This window comes from Neomonachus schauinslandi, chromosome 2 (assembly GCF_002201575.2).
Source record: "Neomonachus schauinslandi chromosome 2, ASM220157v2, whole genome shotgun sequence".
Classification (NCBI taxonomy): Eukaryota; Metazoa; Chordata; class Mammalia; order Carnivora; family Phocidae; genus Neomonachus; species Neomonachus schauinslandi.
The window spans coordinates 38,988,155-39,005,982 of record NC_058404.1 but is presented as its reverse complement, the minus strand read 5'-3'; the positions used below and the strand labels follow the sequence as shown (position 1 = coordinate 39,005,982).

Sequence of the window (17,828 nt, the reverse complement as noted above, 5' to 3'; positions counted from 1 at the left end):
GGAAACCTTAAAATCCTTCAGAGCCCTCAGAAGAAGTAATTCCGAGTATTCTGGAATCATAGGCAGGGCTGTTCCCCTACCCTGCCAGGTATGTATGCAGGGCATAGTCATTCAGGACAAATTCTGGAGTGATGGGAGTATGAAACACACCTGTTTGTATACAGCACAATTTATCCCAGAGGAAAACCACAAAGCAACATTACTCTGCAGCAAAAACAAGTCCAGGAAGTAGGGAGATAAAACTAGCAAAACAAAATTGCTGAAGGATTTGGAAACAGGGCTTTAGAGAAAAATTGTAGGGTTTGGAGAGGTCTTCATTTTTCTCCATGCATTAAGCAGAGCACAGTATCACTCCTTAAGCTACAACAAAAATTTTAAAACCTGTCTTCTATATAAATTTTTAAAAACTCCAGCACTAGTCCAGCACTGACAAGTATAAATAAGGAGTCACTGGGTTACAGCTGTGATGCACTTCATGAGGAAGGAGTTGGTCATCTACACTCCAACATGGTGACACACAAAATCTGGCTGCCCTGGAATTATGGGATTGGCTTTTCTGAAATTGTCCTTGGGTAACAGGAAAAAGCCTGGTGAATTCTGCAATGCAAAGTGAGTAAACTGTTTTGGGTTAGAAAAGGGGCATTTTAGGCGGCCTCCGCCAGGAAGAGGGCAGGTCACCTTCTCACAGAAGATGACAGACCAAGTGCTAAAGGCAAACAGTAGTTAGTATCTGAAAACTGGTCGGTTATCATCATAGTCTTCAAGGGAAAATCTGATTCTACTGGGGTTTTCCATGTCATCAGTGGACTCAAATTTAAGAAGTTTCCAGTTCACTTCTAGAAGTACTGATGATTTTATATAGATAGATAGATAGATATCAAAGTAGAGGGATCAGAAAGAAACCAACTCCACTCTTTTCCTTCCAACCTTCCTTCATGTGGGGCTTGACTACTTTTCCTGCCCCTTTCACTTGAGCCTGTGTCCTCATACTTCTTCAATACTGTTTCCTTTCTTCTCCCTCATAGATCAGATCCTTAACTGGCCTTTCTGTGACTAACATTCATACTCTTCCAAGCTTTCTTTCCTTCTTTCTAATCTTTCTACCTTAAAAAACAAAAAGAGGTCGTTCGTTGGCTTAGATCATTAAAGCCAAGCAAGTAACAAATGCTAGTCTTTTTCTATGGTAGCCACGTTAAGAATAGTCAAATATGGCATCAAGTGTCTCTACCCTCCGTCACACATCTCTTCTCGCAGAACTGAGTTGGTGCTGATTGTGTTTCAGTTCTGTCCAGTTCTCCCTGGCGACCTTCTCTCCCTTGATTAGCTCCATGGCACTGAAGGCTAAGGAAAAAAGGGAGCAGGTGGGTCCAGAAGGGGATACTGACCTAGGAGACAGGCTGGTATTTTTTACTTTTAGACAAGTAAGAAATGAAAAAGCATTCATGACTGTTCTTTTTGCAAAACTCTCCCTTCAGGTTCGAACTTGGAACTTTCCAGCTTTGGTCATGTATTTTATGCCCTTAAAGGGTTTGTACTTTTCTCCATACATATCCAGACGATTCACCTTGAGTCCTGGAAGGAAGGAAGATAGGCATTATTCAAAAAGGAGCATGTAGCATGTTATGTTTAAATCCATTTTAATTCAGAGGGATCAGTGGGATAGAGACAGTTGTAACAATGAACCAGAAAAATAATAATAATTGTCCCTTATTTATTTCACTTTCCTAAAGCTCACAGGTTTTTGACTCTTGGTCCATACACCGATAATAAAAACTGCTCCAACATAAAGCTATCCTACTGGAAGACCTATTTGTAAAGTGGCAAGGGCAGAAAGTTACATGCAGACTGATATGAGGATAAGGAAAGAATAAGACCCTTCTATGTTTTTCTCAAGTTATTGGATGGAATACATGAATAAATAATAAAATTAATGAATGAAATAAAATATAACTTAATGATGAATGCTTCCTAAGTATTCTCACTGTACTAATAAACAAAACACATTTTATACTGTATAGGGCTTTAAAATTTGTGAAGTGTTTTAAGATGAAAGAGTTTATAATTGAAGTGAACGTTAACCACTTAAATTAGACAAGTTCTGTTGATAAAGAAAAATAGGAACTTTATATAAAGCTGAAGTCATCTCCTATCTACTTTATACAGTTGTTCTAAGGATTAAATAACATAGATGGAAAGAGCTTAAAACAGTGCCTGGCACATAGTAAATGCCTGGTAGGCAGTAACTATCATCATCACCAGCCTGAGACAGGTGCAGACCTCAGCGGGCTGATGTGGGTTCCACATGGTAATAAATGCAAATATGAAAGTCCCTCTGAATCTGGGGGAAAGGAGGGGAAATTATTCTTCTCAGTTACCAGCTGAGAACGCAGAAGCCTTCCCATCCTGAAAACCTTGGGACCCCAAACTGACAACCCCAGTATGACTCAACACCTGCTTGCCAACACTCCATCTACCCACACTATTTCCTTCTCAACTGTGTCTTATATATTGGCAGTCAAATCACTTCAGCCAACTTCAAAGTAAGGATGATGAACTTTCCCCAGAAATGCTAGAGAAGATTTTACTCAAGATTACCTATCAGGTAATGAAACCAAACTCCATAAATAGGGAGCCAGCAGAAGGCATTCTGAGATCTATGTCCTACTGGAGAGAGCCACTTCTGTTCTCATGAAGCCACCTAAGTCGTGAGTCACTCACCAGAAATGGCCAGCTGCTGGATCTTAAACTGCAGATTAATTGTGGGGTTCTCATCTGGCTTGGAAGCTCCAGCCTGAAGACTCATGGTCCCCTTCAAACTTGGTAGCTTTTGGGGATTTATTTTTCCTACATCCCACGACAGCATCTTTAAAGATAAGGAAAGAAGTTACAGTGGAACCCTTCATCTGAGGTGGTTGAGCTCTAACCTCAGGGCATCTGTTCACAGTATTACAAGCTGCCTCTAAAGTGGTTTTCAATAGAGAAAACTATTTGTCCCCATAAATTATCTCAAGGAGAAAAAGGATGTCCCTTTGATTAAGCTTCCCTTTCAACAAGGTGTAATGTCTATGTGGAGAGCTCCTGAAGAAATACTTCTATTTAATATCAGCAATTTGAAACCTCCTGCTTATTCTCCTCCTACCTTGGTAACTGGGTCAAATGTATGTGTCCCCTGAGATGGAGTGAGGCTCATATTCAGGACCCCTTTGGGCATCTGGCTGGTGACAATCACTCCCTCTATGGTCTTCCCCATAGTCTGCTTCGGTCCCACTGTTATTTCAAAGCGTCCAAGTGAACTACTGTCCCGGAAACTGATGCTATGTTTGACATACACTGGAATTGCCACCAGACTGGAAAAGAGAGACAAAAAACCCATTTCATTACTATACTGGAAAAATGGCAACATTTTCTTCTTTTATACTTTTTTTTTTTTTTTTTTGCCCCATTGACAGCTTTTCCTTCCTTACCTACTCCTTTACTCCTTATATTAAAAAAAAAAAAAAAAAAGGCACAGGAAAAAAAACCAGTAATCTTTAATTTTTTTCTTTTTGTAAAGCTAAGATGCTGTCTAGTTAGTTAGTGAACTAACTCTTCCAATGACTGAATAATATTAACAAAAACCAAAGGGTATACTAAGCCTACTATGAGAAGGGCATTAGAGATAAAAATTAGGAGTCACCATATCTCTGTGTTTTACTTTATGACATGTGACCGATAATTATTTGTACTTGCGAGAGTACTATTCATACCTCATGGACCTTTTATAGTATCTTGGGAGTGCTTTTACCGGACTTCCTCTGATCCTCATGAAATCTGATGAGGTACATATGGTAGGTTGTCATGATAGGACAGAACAGGAAATAGAGAAATCACAGAGTAATACCAAAGCAATAATAGTGCTTAATATCTATTAAACACTCCTGTATGCCAGTTCTATGCTAGATGTTCTTTCTCCATTATCTTGTTTAATCCTCCCAATAAGTATGAAGTAGGTACTGCTCCTGTCCTGATTTTATAAATAATGATGTCCTTTTACTTCACTAAGATTAAGTAACCTGTCCAAGGTCATATATCGTAAGTACTGAAGATGGGGTTTAAATGTAGGCAGTCTGAGCCCAGAGCCTTTGCTCTCAGGCACGCAGATATTTTCCTAAATTATTTGTTCCAAACCCCACAGGGAAGTATTGGTGGATCTGAGGTGTCATGGCTCTCTTCGGTCTGTATTCCTTCTACTACACACCTTATACTAAGGGCTTCTCAAGTCCTTTGAAGAGGTATTAAAGAGAATGTTCAAGACCAAAAATGACTGCCTTTTATGATTTTTCATAGCATAGTTTAATGCTTTTTTGGGTCACGGGGATTGAATACAGGTGTACTCGGATTCCAATCTGAGGAAAAGTGTTCTTGTTTAGACATACAGTAACAAAAACAGCAGCAGCAAACTTAAATGAGCACCAGCTTTGTGTTAAGCACTATTTAGACTGTTTTATTTAATCTTCAAACAAGGCCCATTTTTTTGTTTTCCGCTTACAGATAAGAAAACAGACACAGGAAGGTTAAACAACTCACCTGAGGTTACCCGATTAGTAAGTACAGAAACTGGAATGTGAACGCAGGTAACTCTAGAGCCTGAGTCCTTAATCACTACGGATACTGTTTCCACATATACACATATGATTCTATTCTTAATTATAAGGGCTGCTTACTTCTGTGCACTGACATGGTAAGAGAGCAGGCGAAAGTTTCCATCAGGAGGGATGAAGGAGAGGATACGCTCAGATTCCCAGCGCTTGAAACGAACACAAGGATGGAAGCTGACATCATCCAACAACCTGGGATTCTGTAGTCACCAGGCAAGGAAAAGCAATTAGTAGGAATTAAACACCCATATTGCTTTTGGGAAACTCATTCAGATGCTGTCTTTATTTAAATGTGCACGCACACGTGCACACCCACACACACAAATTCTGTATCTACTTATAGAAAATTCAAGCCTGATACAAGCTTTGTGGCTGTCCTTAATTATTTTTTCTTTCTTTTTTTTTTTTAAGTAGGCTCCACACCCAGCGTGGAAACCCAGTGTGGGGCTTAAACTCACGACCCTGAGATCAAGACCTCAGCTGAGATCGAGAGTCGGACGCTTAACTGATTAACCACCCAGGCACCCCTGTCCTTAATTATTTACTGTTCCATTCCATTCTCACCACTGTCTTTCCAGAAGCAATTAATTTGCCATCCCGAAATCTGAACCTGTGGTTTAGGATTTTACCATGAAGGAAAGCGTAAGGTCTGGCATTCCAGTCAGCTTGACGCAGGCATCAATGACCCCCTGGATCTCAGCAGTAATTGTGGAACCTGAGATAGGAACAAGGCAAAAAAGACAGTAAGAGGTTATTCAACACTTCTGTCTTTCCCAACCAACTTATTTCCTCCCTACCACCTTAATCTTCTCTTTTCTTCCCCAACTTTTGTCTTCTCCCTCCCTCCCTCCCTTCCTTCCTTCCTTCTGTCCATCTATTCATCTACCCAATGCATTGGTCCATCCTTCTAAACATTTATCAACTGCATATCAAATATGAGACACTATGATGAAGCAATGGGAATAAAAGATTAATGAGACAGTTATTAGCTTAAAGAAGTTTTCCATCTAGTACCAGAATCAAACAGGGTACCATCGTAACCAATGGTTCAGAAAACTTCACAGCAGAAACTGCTCTCCCTACGGTCACCAATGAATCAAATGGACACTTTTCAACTTTATCCTATAGAAGTTCTCTGTAGCATGTCATTGTAGACCACTTCTCCCTTTGTAAAACCCTCCTTTCTCCTAACTTCACCTAGTTTTCTATTTTTCTAGCTCCACTTCCTCAGTGCTTTCTGTGGCTTTCCCCTTCTTTGCACAGCTTTCAAATGCCCATGCTTTTTCACAATTCTGAACTTCTCTTTCCTTTCACTCAACACCGTCTCCTTGAGCTTCTCCCACAGGTTGCCTTTTCACTGTGTTGACTGTTTTTTTTTGTGCAGAAACTTTTTAGTTTGATGCAATCCTAACTGTCTATTTCTGCTTTTGGTGTCATATCCAAAAAAGCCATTATCCAGACCAGTGTCAAGAAGCATTTTCCCTGTGTCTTCTTCTAGCAGTTTTATGATTTCACATTTTACATTTAAGTCTTTAATCCATTTTGAGTTTTGTTTTTTGTATTTTTTTGGTGTGAGATAAGAGTCCAATTTTATTCTTCCACATGTGGAAATTCTGTTTCCCCAGCATCATTTAATGAAGAGACTATCCTTCCCCCATGGTATAATCTTGGTTCTCTTGTCAAAGATCAGTTGACTGTAAATGCGTGGTTTTATTTCTGAACTCTCTATTTCATTGGCCTATGTGTCTGTTTTTATGCCAGTGTAATAGTTTTGATTACTGTAGCTTTGTAATATATTTTGAAATCAGGAAGTATGAAGTCTCCAACTTTGTTGTTCTTGCTCAAGATTGCTTTGGCTATTTGGGGTCTTTTGTGGTTCCATATGAATTTTAGCATTGTTTTTTCTATTTCTGTAAAGAGTGCCATTGGGATTTTGATGGGGATTACACTGAATCTATAGATTGCTTTGGGTAATATGAACTTTTTAAAAAATTTAAAAATTTTTTTATTTTTGTTTAAAAGGAAGGGAGAAGGAGGGGCAGAGGGAGAGAGAGAGAATCTTTTTTTTAAAAGATTTATTTATTTGAGAGCGAGCATGAGCGCGGGGGGGGGGGAGAGGGGCAAAAGGAGAGGGAGAAGCAGACTCCCTGCTGAGGGAGCCTGACGTGGGGCTCGATCCCAGGACCCTGAGATCATGACCTGAGCTGAAGGCAGACGCTTAATCGACTGAACCACTCAGGTGCCTCTGAACATTTTAGTAATATTAATTCTTCCACTCCATGAACACAGGATGCCTTTCCATTTATTTGTGTCTTCTTTAATTTCCTTCATCAGTGTTTTATAATTTTCTGAGTATGAGTTTGGTTAAGTTTATTCCTAACTATTTTATTCTTTTTGGTGCTTTTGTAAATGGGACTGTTTTCTTAATTTTCTTTTAGCATAGTTCATTGTTTGTATTTAGAATGCTACTGTTTTTTACGTTGATTGTATACCTTGCAACTTTACAGAATTTGTTTATTAGTTCTAACAGTTTTCTGTTGAGTCTTTAGGGGCCCCTACAAATATGATCATGTCATCTGCATCATAATATTTAAGTCTATTCCCAGTACCTAGCACAGTGCTTGACACAAAGTAGGCACAAAATTAAAATGAATGATCTTGAATGGGGGATAATTCTGATACTAGCAAGCACTGTATGAAGGAGACTCTTTCTACTTTCTAGTTCTGAAAACAGATTAAAAGCACTTACCTGATTTATCAATGATAGCATCAATCTCTTCGATCACATCAAAATAGGCCTCATTGTTGGTGTACTTCACCCCAGTTCTTCGCCAGGGCACCACTGACAGCTGTCCAGTAGGAAGCTGGTCACCCACATTGGTGCTTCCTAGATAATGAATATGACTGTAATTCCAACTGGATAATTAGATGTAACCAATTATCTAATAATCATAGAACACTTCCCTAGAAGTTTCTATGTTCCTATTATTCATGCACTCAATTGGAGAAAAAAAAAAAAAAGATAAGAGTTGTCTCAACTTCTGTCTGGGTAACGTAGTCTATTCTAAAAACTTGTTGCCATCTGGTCTGCTTCTTTGAGCAGAATAAAGGTTAAAAAGTTACCTGAGAAACAGATATCATATTTTGGTTTTGAAAGAAACTTGAACTTGTCTCTCAAATTTCACAATAGCTTGTAGCTTAAATAATGTACTGGCTTTCAGCAGGGATGGTGATTTACATATTAATATAAAATTTTCATGGGTAAAAACAATATTCTAGTTCAAGGTAGGTTCTTAAGTACATTTATGCTAGTTATTAAAATGCACACATTTTACTACTACTAATACTGAATCTTAGGAAAAGAATACAAATTAGGTCTTTCCCTGTCTGTAAGAGTTGTAAATCAATTCCGTTTCCCACCCCCGACAAGAATCAAAAATATTTTTTAATCCAAAAGTTCTATGCTGTAATTCTGAAATATTATAACTAATTTAAAATCTATTTCCTTCTTTTGTAACCTGGATGTTTTTAACCTAAAAGAAACATTAAACACACACATATATTCAGCATGTTTGCAAAACAGTTCAGCTTTTCAAAAATGACTCTCAGGTACCTTTTTCTAGATTTAAGAGAGATTCAGAAAAATGACTCCATAGTATTCATAAATGATTCAGGCACTAACAAAGAGCTTAAGAGTTAAATGAACCCAGAATATTGAAAAACCCAACCAATCTGTTTTCTTAAAAAGAGGCACCACATATTAAAACATGTCATCAAGCTATAATAATTAAAGCAGTTTGATAAGGCAGGAAGCCTAAAAACAAAGAATCCACAGTGGCTTAGTACATGACAAAAATATTTTAAAACAGGGAAAATGGTTATTTAACAAATGGCGCTAGGAAAGCTGATAGACAATTTTGGAGAAATAAACATGGAGCCTTACTTTACATTGTATACCAAGATAATTTCCAAATGGATTAAAGAATTAAGTACAAAATGAAACCATAAAAGAACTAGAAAAAAATGCACTTTTTAAAAAAGAAGAAGACCTTCCCTTCTCTGAGATTAAAAAGACATTCCCCTATGTTTTCTTCTAACAATTATAAGGTTTGTATTTAACTCTTTGACCTTGCTAGAATTTATTTTGTGTACAGAATGGGTAGAGGGACTTCATTTGTTCTTACCAAAGCTGATTGTCCTAATACAATATGTTACCCTGGCCCCCGGCCCACTGATTTGATATATGATCTATGTATATCAAATTTCTACAAAAGCAAGGGTCTGTTTCTGAACTTTCTTTTTCTTTTCTTTTTTTTTTAAGATTTTACTAATTTATTTGACAGAGGGGGGAGAGAGCACAGCAGAGGGAGAGGGAGAAGCAGACTCCTGATGCTGAGCAGGGAGCCCAATGCGGGACTCTGTCCCAGGACCCTGGAATCATGACCTGAGCCAAAGGCAGGCACTTAACCAACTAAGCCACCCAGGCGCCCTGTTTCTGAACTTTCTACCTTATCTCAATCATCTATTTGTCTATTACTGGGCCAATACTACGTTTTAAAAATTATATATATGATGTATCTTGTATCTATCCGATGGGACACATTTTCTCTCCTGTTCTCGATCTTTTTAAAAAATATTTACTTTTGGGGCGTCTGGGTCAGTTAAGCATCTGCCTTCAGCTCAGGTCATGATCTCAGGGTCCTGGGATCAAGCCCCATATCAGGCTCTCTGCTCAGTGGGGAGCCTGCTTCTTGCGCTCCCTCTGCTGCTCCCCTTGCTTGTGCTCGCTGTCTGTCAAATGAATAAATAAAATCTTTAAAAAAATGAAATAAAATAAAAAATATATACTTATTTTCAAAACTGTCTTGGCTTTTAGAGCTTATCTATGAGTTTTTGTCTCCTGTACCATATGAACTTAATATAGCTTGATATTTGACAAGACAAATCTGTCCAGCGGCTTTGTAATTCTTTTTCAAAATATTCCCAGGTATTCTTGCATATTCATACTTCTTAAAAATTATCTTTCAATCAGTTTGTCAAATGCCGTGCAACCCTTGTTTATATATTAAGCAAGAGCCAAAATGCCATGCAAACTCTTGTTTATATATTAAGAGCCAAAATATAAAAGCTGAATGAAGCAGAATGATTAATATGATTAAATCAGAATTAAATGTGGCTAAACACACTGTAAACAATGCTAAATGACAAGTCTCACATAGACTGTGAGAAAATATCTGTAACAGAGGATCAAAAATATACAGAACTACAAACTACCATGTATATTTCCAGTATTTCCAACATACATGATAGTTTAATGTCCTTAAATAAAAGGAATTCTTTTTCCTTTTTTTTTTTTTTAAGTAGGCTCCACACCCAGCATGGAGCCCAACTTGGAACTTGAACTCACAACCCTGAGATCAAGACCTGAGCTGAGATCAAGAGTCAGACGCTTAACTGACTAAGCCACCCAAGTGTCCCGAAAGGAATTCTTTTAAATTAGTATGAAAAAAGAAACACATTTCAACAACAAAAGAAAAACTGGGCAAAGGACACACAACTAGGTAATTCACAATAGAGGAAGAATAGTCAATGAATACTCGAAGGGTTTTAACTTCCTTAGTAATAAAAAATGAGGATATACATAAGATAAGACTAAACTGGGGCGCCTGGGTGGCTCATTAAGCGTCTGCCTTTGGCTCAGGTCATGATCCCAGGGTCCTAGGATCAAGCCCTGCATTGGGCTCCCTGCTCAGTGGGAAGCCTGCTTCTCCCTCTCCAGCTCCCCCTGCTTGTGTGCTCGCTCGCGCTCTCTCATGCTCTCTCCCTGTCAAATAAGTAAGTAAAATCTTAAAAAAAAAAAAAAAAAAGATATGACTAAACTATTAAATTGCCAAAATTTTGAAAAAATTAATAATTATAGTAGGGTTGGCTAGGATGCATAGAAACTGCTACTGAAAGTATAAATTTTCTGAAGGGCAATTTGGCACAATGCATTAAAGTCCTTAAAATGAGCACGCCCTTTGATCTAGTACTTCCATTGCTAGTACTGAAAACAAATCATCCTACATGTACACAAAGATTTAAGTATAAGAATGTTAATTCCTTGTTATTTAAAAGAACAAAAAATCAGAAACATCAAAAACACGGACTGAGTAAATAACTTAAGGTCTATTCCATATGGAAGAAAATTATAAAGTCACTAAAAATCACGTAGAAGAAAATGTATCATAAGGGGATAATGTTCACAAAATATTGATGAAAGTTATAAAAAAAATATACAAGAGTTGTTTTTTCAAAATTCTATGCATCTATTCATTATTCATCTGTCTGGAAAAGACAAAAAGTATGTCAAAACTGTGGCAGGATTAAGAGTTATTTTTGGGACACCTGGGTGGCTCCGTCAGTTAAGTGTCTGCCTTCGGCTTGGGTGGTGATCCCAAGGTCCCAGGATTGAGCCCCGCATCGGGCTCCCTGCTCAGCGGGGAGCCTGCTTCTCCCTCTGCCTGCCCCTTCCCCCTGCTTGTGTCCCCTCTCTCGCTGACAAATAAGTAAAATCTTTTTTTAAAAAAGTTATTTTCAAGTTCTTTGTGCTTTTCTGTATCTCTGACATTCCTATAATAATCAAGTGTTTCTTCTGTAATCAGAAAAAAAACCTCTTTTTAAAGGAGTACACTTTATTCTGTCATTGAAATCAGGGTATTTTCTACATAACAAAGACATATTTCAGGTCATAATCAAAGACTATAATGAGCAAAATTAAAGCACCTGGACATCTGAGAGCCCCAAAGACAAGCACTCAAAACAATGCACAACGAGGGAGGAAGCCACACCCAGGACAGCAGCTCTTTGTGGGTTTCCCCTTTCTCCATACCTGTTATGGTGTTGACGACCGTTCGAAGGATAGTGGGAGGCTTTATCAGTTCTTTGAGGATGTTTGACTCGGTAGCCAATGGAAACCCATTGTCAAGCATCTCTTCTAGTACCTCATAAACCACAACCACATTGTCTTTGATCACAGGCTCTGAACAGACTCCAAAATAATCCTGATGAAAATACAATATATATAATGTAGATCATTCAGAGACTGTAATAAAGAGAATCTTCCTAAGGAATAAGGATCTAGGCCTGTCCATGTGTTTACACAGTGCTTTGGGATATTCTTCTACAATAAGGGAATGAAGCATAACCATAGTTCTCTTAAGCGGAGGCAGAAAGAACACTGGACTGGCTTATAGTACTAGTGTCATTACTAACTTCTTTTATAAATTAAGAGAAAGTTATTTAACTTTTTTGGGTTAGTTTCTTCAACTAGACAAAACTGAATCTAGACTATCATACGTGCTTAGGAACAAGAATTTGAAAGAACTATGCAAAATAATAATACTTGATATGACACAGATTGGACCCAAAAATCTTTTTAACTCTTTCTGTTGTGCTATTCCTTAACATTCATGCAGCAAATACGAACTGAGAGGGAAATAAAATGAAATGAGGGAGATGAACTAGCGCACCAGAAAATCTCTTTGGATCATCTTTACACTAAGATGCTAGGATTCTAAGGCTTTGTCCTTTTACTAATAAAGACTGAGATACTAAATGATCCACGTTGTGGAAAAAATACTGGATTCCAAATCAGAAGACCTGGGTGGTAACCTTATTGTCACTTACTAGAAAAGTCATGCTAATTCGGGTTTTGATTTTTCTTTTAATAGTATAATTAGGATAATACCACTGGATGCACAGGGATGTTTTAAGAACTAAGCATGACTGATTAAATGATAGTATGTGTGAAAGTGCTTTATAAACAAAAAGTACTTTACAAAATGTGATGCATGATGATTAAAAGAAAGAAATGCTTGTAGTCATTTGATATGCCCCTTCTAGCAACGTCAGTCACATCTTTTCCAGGACCTCTGAGATGGTCATACAACCCTCGTTGAATTCATCCACTGAAGGGAAATTCACCCTTTTGAGAAAGCCCATTCTATGCATGGAAAGCTCTGATTATTAGAAAGTTCTTTCTTTTGCTAGACTGAAATTTGCTTCCTAGATCTGCCTTACAGAACAAATTTACATAACAGCCCCACAGTTATTTGAAGACAGCTGCAAGCTTTCACTTCCATTTTTTTTCTCCCACCCAAACTGTTTGATCCTTCCACTGTTCATGCTGTGGTATGGTTTCTAGATTGTTCCACAACCTTGCCATTTCTTTGAATATGCTCTAGTTTCCCAATATGCTCCTAAAATCATGACATCCATAACTGAACAGACTACAGCTGTGATCTAAATTACATCAGATAATGGCAAATATCAGAGACATTCCAATATCCAAGAACACTTAAAGGTCAGGAATGTGTTTCTAAAACAAGACTTCTTCTTTAAAAACAAGGATTTAAGGGGGGAAAAAAGTAACACATTTCCTTCCCAAGAGTGCTTTTCTTTTGAAAAATAAATAAGACACCTCACGAGATTTTATAAATCAGACATAATGTGAACTGAGTCACTGGAAAGAATATAAGTATGACAAATTGCTATAGCAAAAGCATTTGCAATTCTACAGCTGGAACTCTTCCATCATATTCCAGTACTAAAAAAATAATGCAGCCAGAGAGAAGACATTAAAATCAGGGTATGTCCATTTGCTTTTAACAAATCCTTCAAAAATGACAAGCTCTGAAGTCCCAGACTTCCAAACTAGTTACTTGACTGTTATCCCAAATTCCTCTGTGGTTTCCACTAGATTAAGCAACCTTTCTCACTTCCTGTCTTGTAATAAATTACATAATATTGCTATGGAGTATGAAGCAAATGCTGGGTTTCACCAATGGGACTGCTAATCTTAGAATGGGGTAAAGTATCATATGTGGAAATCATAATAAGGCCCAACAAGAGTAGTTTGAGGTCATAATACTGGGTTCTTCTACTTCTAGTTCCTCCACATACTGGGATTTATAATTCCCAAGTTTTTACTGTATTGGTGGGAAAAAAATTATGAAATATATGCTGTTCTAGACACGTGATACAGATATGACTGCAAATAAAAGGGCTCTTTGACTTGTTTTTTAATTTCATCGTCATATCGGAGTCATTCTCTTCTCTAATTCCACAATTTCTGTATTCATATGACCAATTCCAGACTTCACATGACACAGAAGTTAAACCAAAGGGCCCTTGCTTCTCACTTACTGAGTTATGCAAATAACTGTAACAGAATTTGAGCAATTCTTTTAGGGGGAAGGATCCCACTGTTTGAATTCAGAGTCTGGGCAGCCTAAAATCCTCTGCTATAAATGGTGCTGACATTCTGGTATAACTTACTTATACTTCCCCTATACCCTGCTCCCCCAAGATCTTCAAATCTATTCCTGAAAGAAAAACTCAAAGTGAAAACCATGTCTTGTAAAATGTGTCACTTAAATTCTTTACAGGAACAGAAGATTTTCCAATCTTGTTTGCAACAAGAGTTCATCACTGACACGCTGTGGTAAGCACCCCAAACCCAAGATGAAGTTTGGGTTCACAAATTACTCCTGCCAAGGAGAGTGAAACAAGCATTACTTAGCTTTCTCCTAACTTTTGAAAATATACGTATCTTTACACACTCATCACTTTTTGAGGCAACTCAAAGCAACGTAGTTGACAATGGCTAGCATCAAGTCCACTAAAACAAAACAAAACCCCCAAATTAATTTCCTCTGATTTATGAACAAAAAGTAGGGCAATTCCAATTTCCAGAACTAAAATGACTGTATACAATCATTCCAAGTAGAGTGGCTTTCTTATGCAACAGGTTCAAAGGTATTCAATTTGTCATTTCAGATGCAGCCAATTCAATAAACAGAAACAAGAATCTTATCAGATGGGAGAGGAAGTGAGCAATGTCAGTTTTGATTTTTTAAAAAGTTCCTTAATTAAAGCTGAATACAATGGGAAAAGAACCATAAAGACACTTTATAATTTACATGTACGAGCCTCCTCACATTCACGCACCTGAAATGTGTCCACTACTCGGTGAAGGAACTCAATAACAAATAGAGGTGGGACCTCTGTCTGGATCACAGCCACAAAAAAGATCTTGTGACGGTAAACACTTAAGAGATAGTGGTGAGGGGTAGGGATAACTGGAGGTACATTTTCTGCCTCAGTCGCTCTCTCTTGCGCCTCAAAAAAGTAATCACAAACAGAACGGCTGACCACACTTTTCCAATGTTTTTCCAGGAAAATATCTCCTGAGGAGTTGATCAAGAAGAGGCTATGAATCATGGTGGAGATTGTCAGTGAGAGAGGAAAGTCTTCTTTGGTCTGAAAGCCTCAGAACTGCCAATTTTCAACCCTAAAAATAAAAGAAGGCATGGTCAATTCCACTCAATCAAAACACTGTACCCATCCTTCAAGAGCAGACTCAAGTCCTCCTCTACTGTAAGAATCTGAAGTATCCCTCCCTAGAATTCCTAAGGATAATTATCAGCCATCCTGTTTGCCAATCATCTACTGCCTGGTTATCTTTACTATTGCCTTAATTATACCATTTAAAATTCTACTTAATTTTTGGATGTCTGTTTTCTCAACTGGACTGGAAGCTCCTTGAGAAAAAAGACCAGGCCTTACCGTTTCTTGTTGCCTCATTGCAGTGCGCCCCACACAGATGAGAGTTTCAAAAGAATATTGATGAGTTTCATGTATTTAGCCACAACTCACACATACATAAGAAATGCTTATGGTTGTCCAGTCTCATATGGCAGCCATTAGCTAAATGCCATCATTAAGCACTTGAAATGTGTCTGGGCTGAACTGAGATGTGCTGTAAGTATAAATACACACCAGACTTTGAAGGTCTTGTATTCAAAATGGAATTTTAGATACCAATAATTTAATAGATTAATTAATATTAACTTAATATTGATATTTTGATATATCAGGTTAAATAAAATATACTAAAATTAATTTAACCTTGTTTGTTTTTGTTTAAAGATTTTATTTATTTATTTGACAGAGAGAGAGCACAAGCGGGGAGCCGCAGGCAGTGGGAGAAGCAGGCTCCCTGCTAAGCAAGGAGCCCTATGTGGGACTCAATCTCAGGACCCTGGTATCATGACCTGAGCTGAAGGCAGATGCTTAACTCACTGAGCCATCCAGGCGCCCCTAATTTAACCTTTTTAAAAAATGTGGTTACTAGAAAACCGTAAAATTACATATCTGGCTCGCTTTACGTATCTATTGGACAGTGCTGGTCCACGGATGGAAAGCCATCACTGTGGTCTTCATTCAGTCAGTCAGACCCCATTCTCTGAGTACTTGTTATGAACAAGGTTCTGCATTGACTGCCCTAAAAAAATCTCTCTGGGGGATACCCAAGGTCTCTCAGGCGGCAGCATCTCTACGGTGCCTGTCCCCAGTATGTGGCGCCCGCGCTGGACCCCAGCTGTGGGGAATGACCCCATTCCACGAGTTGGCTGCGAACTGGCCCTGGTGGTCAAACCGCAAAGGCCTGTCGTACCAAGTGCCCCAGGGCAAGCTTAATCCCTCTGTCCGCGGACGAGGCAGCTGGAGGGAGGGGAAGAGGTGGGTAACCAGGCTGGGGAGGAGGAGAGGCGGCTGCTAAAGTAGGTTATTTTTGCGCTGGTCCCAGCCCAGCTGCCTGCGAGCAAAAGATGATGGAGGCCATTTAGGGCGGGGGTGGTCGGGGGGAGGGGGCATTTAAGGTGTGCGCAGGTTCAAGCGATGAAAAAGGTCGCCAGACTGCACACGTGCGTTGCCGTGGCAACAGTGTCCCCTCCTCCCTCAACCAGCAGGACGGAGCGGGCCACCTCCCCAGCCCGGTACTCGGTCCCTCAGCTCTCCCCGCCGCATCCTGTATCTCGGGAGGGTCAATCCCACGGCAACCCGTAACTCTGAACCTGCCCCGCGCGTCCGGCCCGGCCCCTCGCGCGTCCCAGTCCCCAACCCCCAGACCCCAGCCGGGTGCGTGCACGCGCTGCCCCCAACCCGGACCCAGCCAGAACCCAACCCGGAGGTCTCCAGCCCTCCTCACCCAGCCTCGCTCCTCGCAGCACCCACCGTTCCGACGCGCAGACAGACCCCGCCCCCCGGCCGCCCCCGCACGCGCGCCGGCGGCCGCTCGCCTGCTGATTGGCTGCCCCGTGGGCCTCACGCCAGCACCGCCCACGACCGAGATCTTAAAGCCTCTGATTGGACGTCAGTGATCCGCTTCTCCCCCTCTGATTGATCGCTGTCCGCCAGTCACATTCTTCTCGGCTTTGAGTCCCCAATTGGCCCTTGTTGAGGCTTCGGTAATCTCCAATTGGTGCAGTTCTGTGGCTCCGAGCCCTGACTGGCTGTCGTGAACAATCTGAGGGCCGCCTGGCCCTTGGTCATCCAGTCACAAAGGGGTGGCTGCTGCTGCCACCTGCGTAACCCTGAATGTACCTCGAGGGGGATGCTCAAAAGTGTGATTTCCAGGGCACGATTTGTCAAATAGCATATCATGGGTAACAAATCTTGAGCAGTAATAACTCCTTTCCATTAGATAAATGCATTTAAAAAGAGACACACTGCCTTTTCATTGATGTGCATCGGGGAAAGTAAAGGTGATTGGCTGTTTAGCGTCTTATCGAGAGCTCTGGACTCTCGATTCAGGAGGCCTCTTCCAGCCCCAGCTAGACCACCACCTGCTTGACCTTGGACACGGCACTTAACCTTTCAGAATCTCAGTTCCCAGATCTGAAAATGAGGTAGTTGGGCAGGTCTCTCTGCAAATTGCATTGGAGTTCTAATGACTTTTATAATACATTTTAAGTGATTCAAATCATTGTGATCCAGAGAGTCATGAAGTAGAAGTCAGACAAGGTTCACTTTTAGTTAAACTATAAGATGAGGTATGGGAAGGTGCCTGGCACATCACATGTGTTCGATAAAATGGCAAACTGGTGTTAATGGTATTAATGCTGATCTAGACCACAAGGCTGTCACCCTGCTCGGGCTTTAGTTTTCACTTCCGTGAAAGGAAGCATGAGTGGCAACTCCTCCATAAGGAAGGCCATGATAAACGTATATTAAAGGTGGTATGGATTGTTCTTTGACATACTTGCTAAGGACAGATAGCTGACTAATTTTTAAATAAGCAAAAGAGAAAGTCCAAAACTAAAATGGCTGAATGATGTAGCATCATATAAGCTTAGGGGCTCTGGTGCC

General features: G+C 39.7%; 1 protein-coding gene across 2 annotated transcripts; it reads right to left on the bottom strand.

Moving 5' to 3' along the window:
• Nucleotides 1-1,318: 1,318 nt before the first annotated feature.
• Nucleotides 1,319-16,697, bottom strand: AP3M2 (adaptor related protein complex 3 subunit mu 2). 2 transcript variants are annotated; one of them, XM_021681537.2, is made up of 9 exons: nucleotides 16,669-16,697; nucleotides 14,628-14,970; nucleotides 11,509-11,680; nucleotides 7,387-7,524; nucleotides 5,267-5,352; nucleotides 4,704-4,837; nucleotides 3,140-3,347; nucleotides 2,719-2,863; nucleotides 1,319-1,572 (listed from the first exon to the last, which is right to left on the bottom strand). In XM_021681537.2, exons 2-9 carry the CDS (start codon nucleotides 14,898-14,900, stop codon nucleotides 1,472-1,474), a joined length of 1,257 nt encoding a protein of 418 aa, XP_021537212.1. In that variant the 5' UTR covers nucleotides 14,901-14,970; nucleotides 16,669-16,697; the 3' UTR covers nucleotides 1,319-1,471. The 2 variants fall into 2 exon arrangements, with proteins under 2 accessions (XP_021537212.1, XP_044768210.1); XM_044912275.1 differs by lacking the exons at nucleotides 11,509-11,680; nucleotides 16,669-16,697 and having other exon boundaries at nucleotides 1,371-1,572; nucleotides 7,387-7,533; nucleotides 14,627-14,965.
• Nucleotides 16,698-17,828: the final 1,131 nt, after the last annotated feature.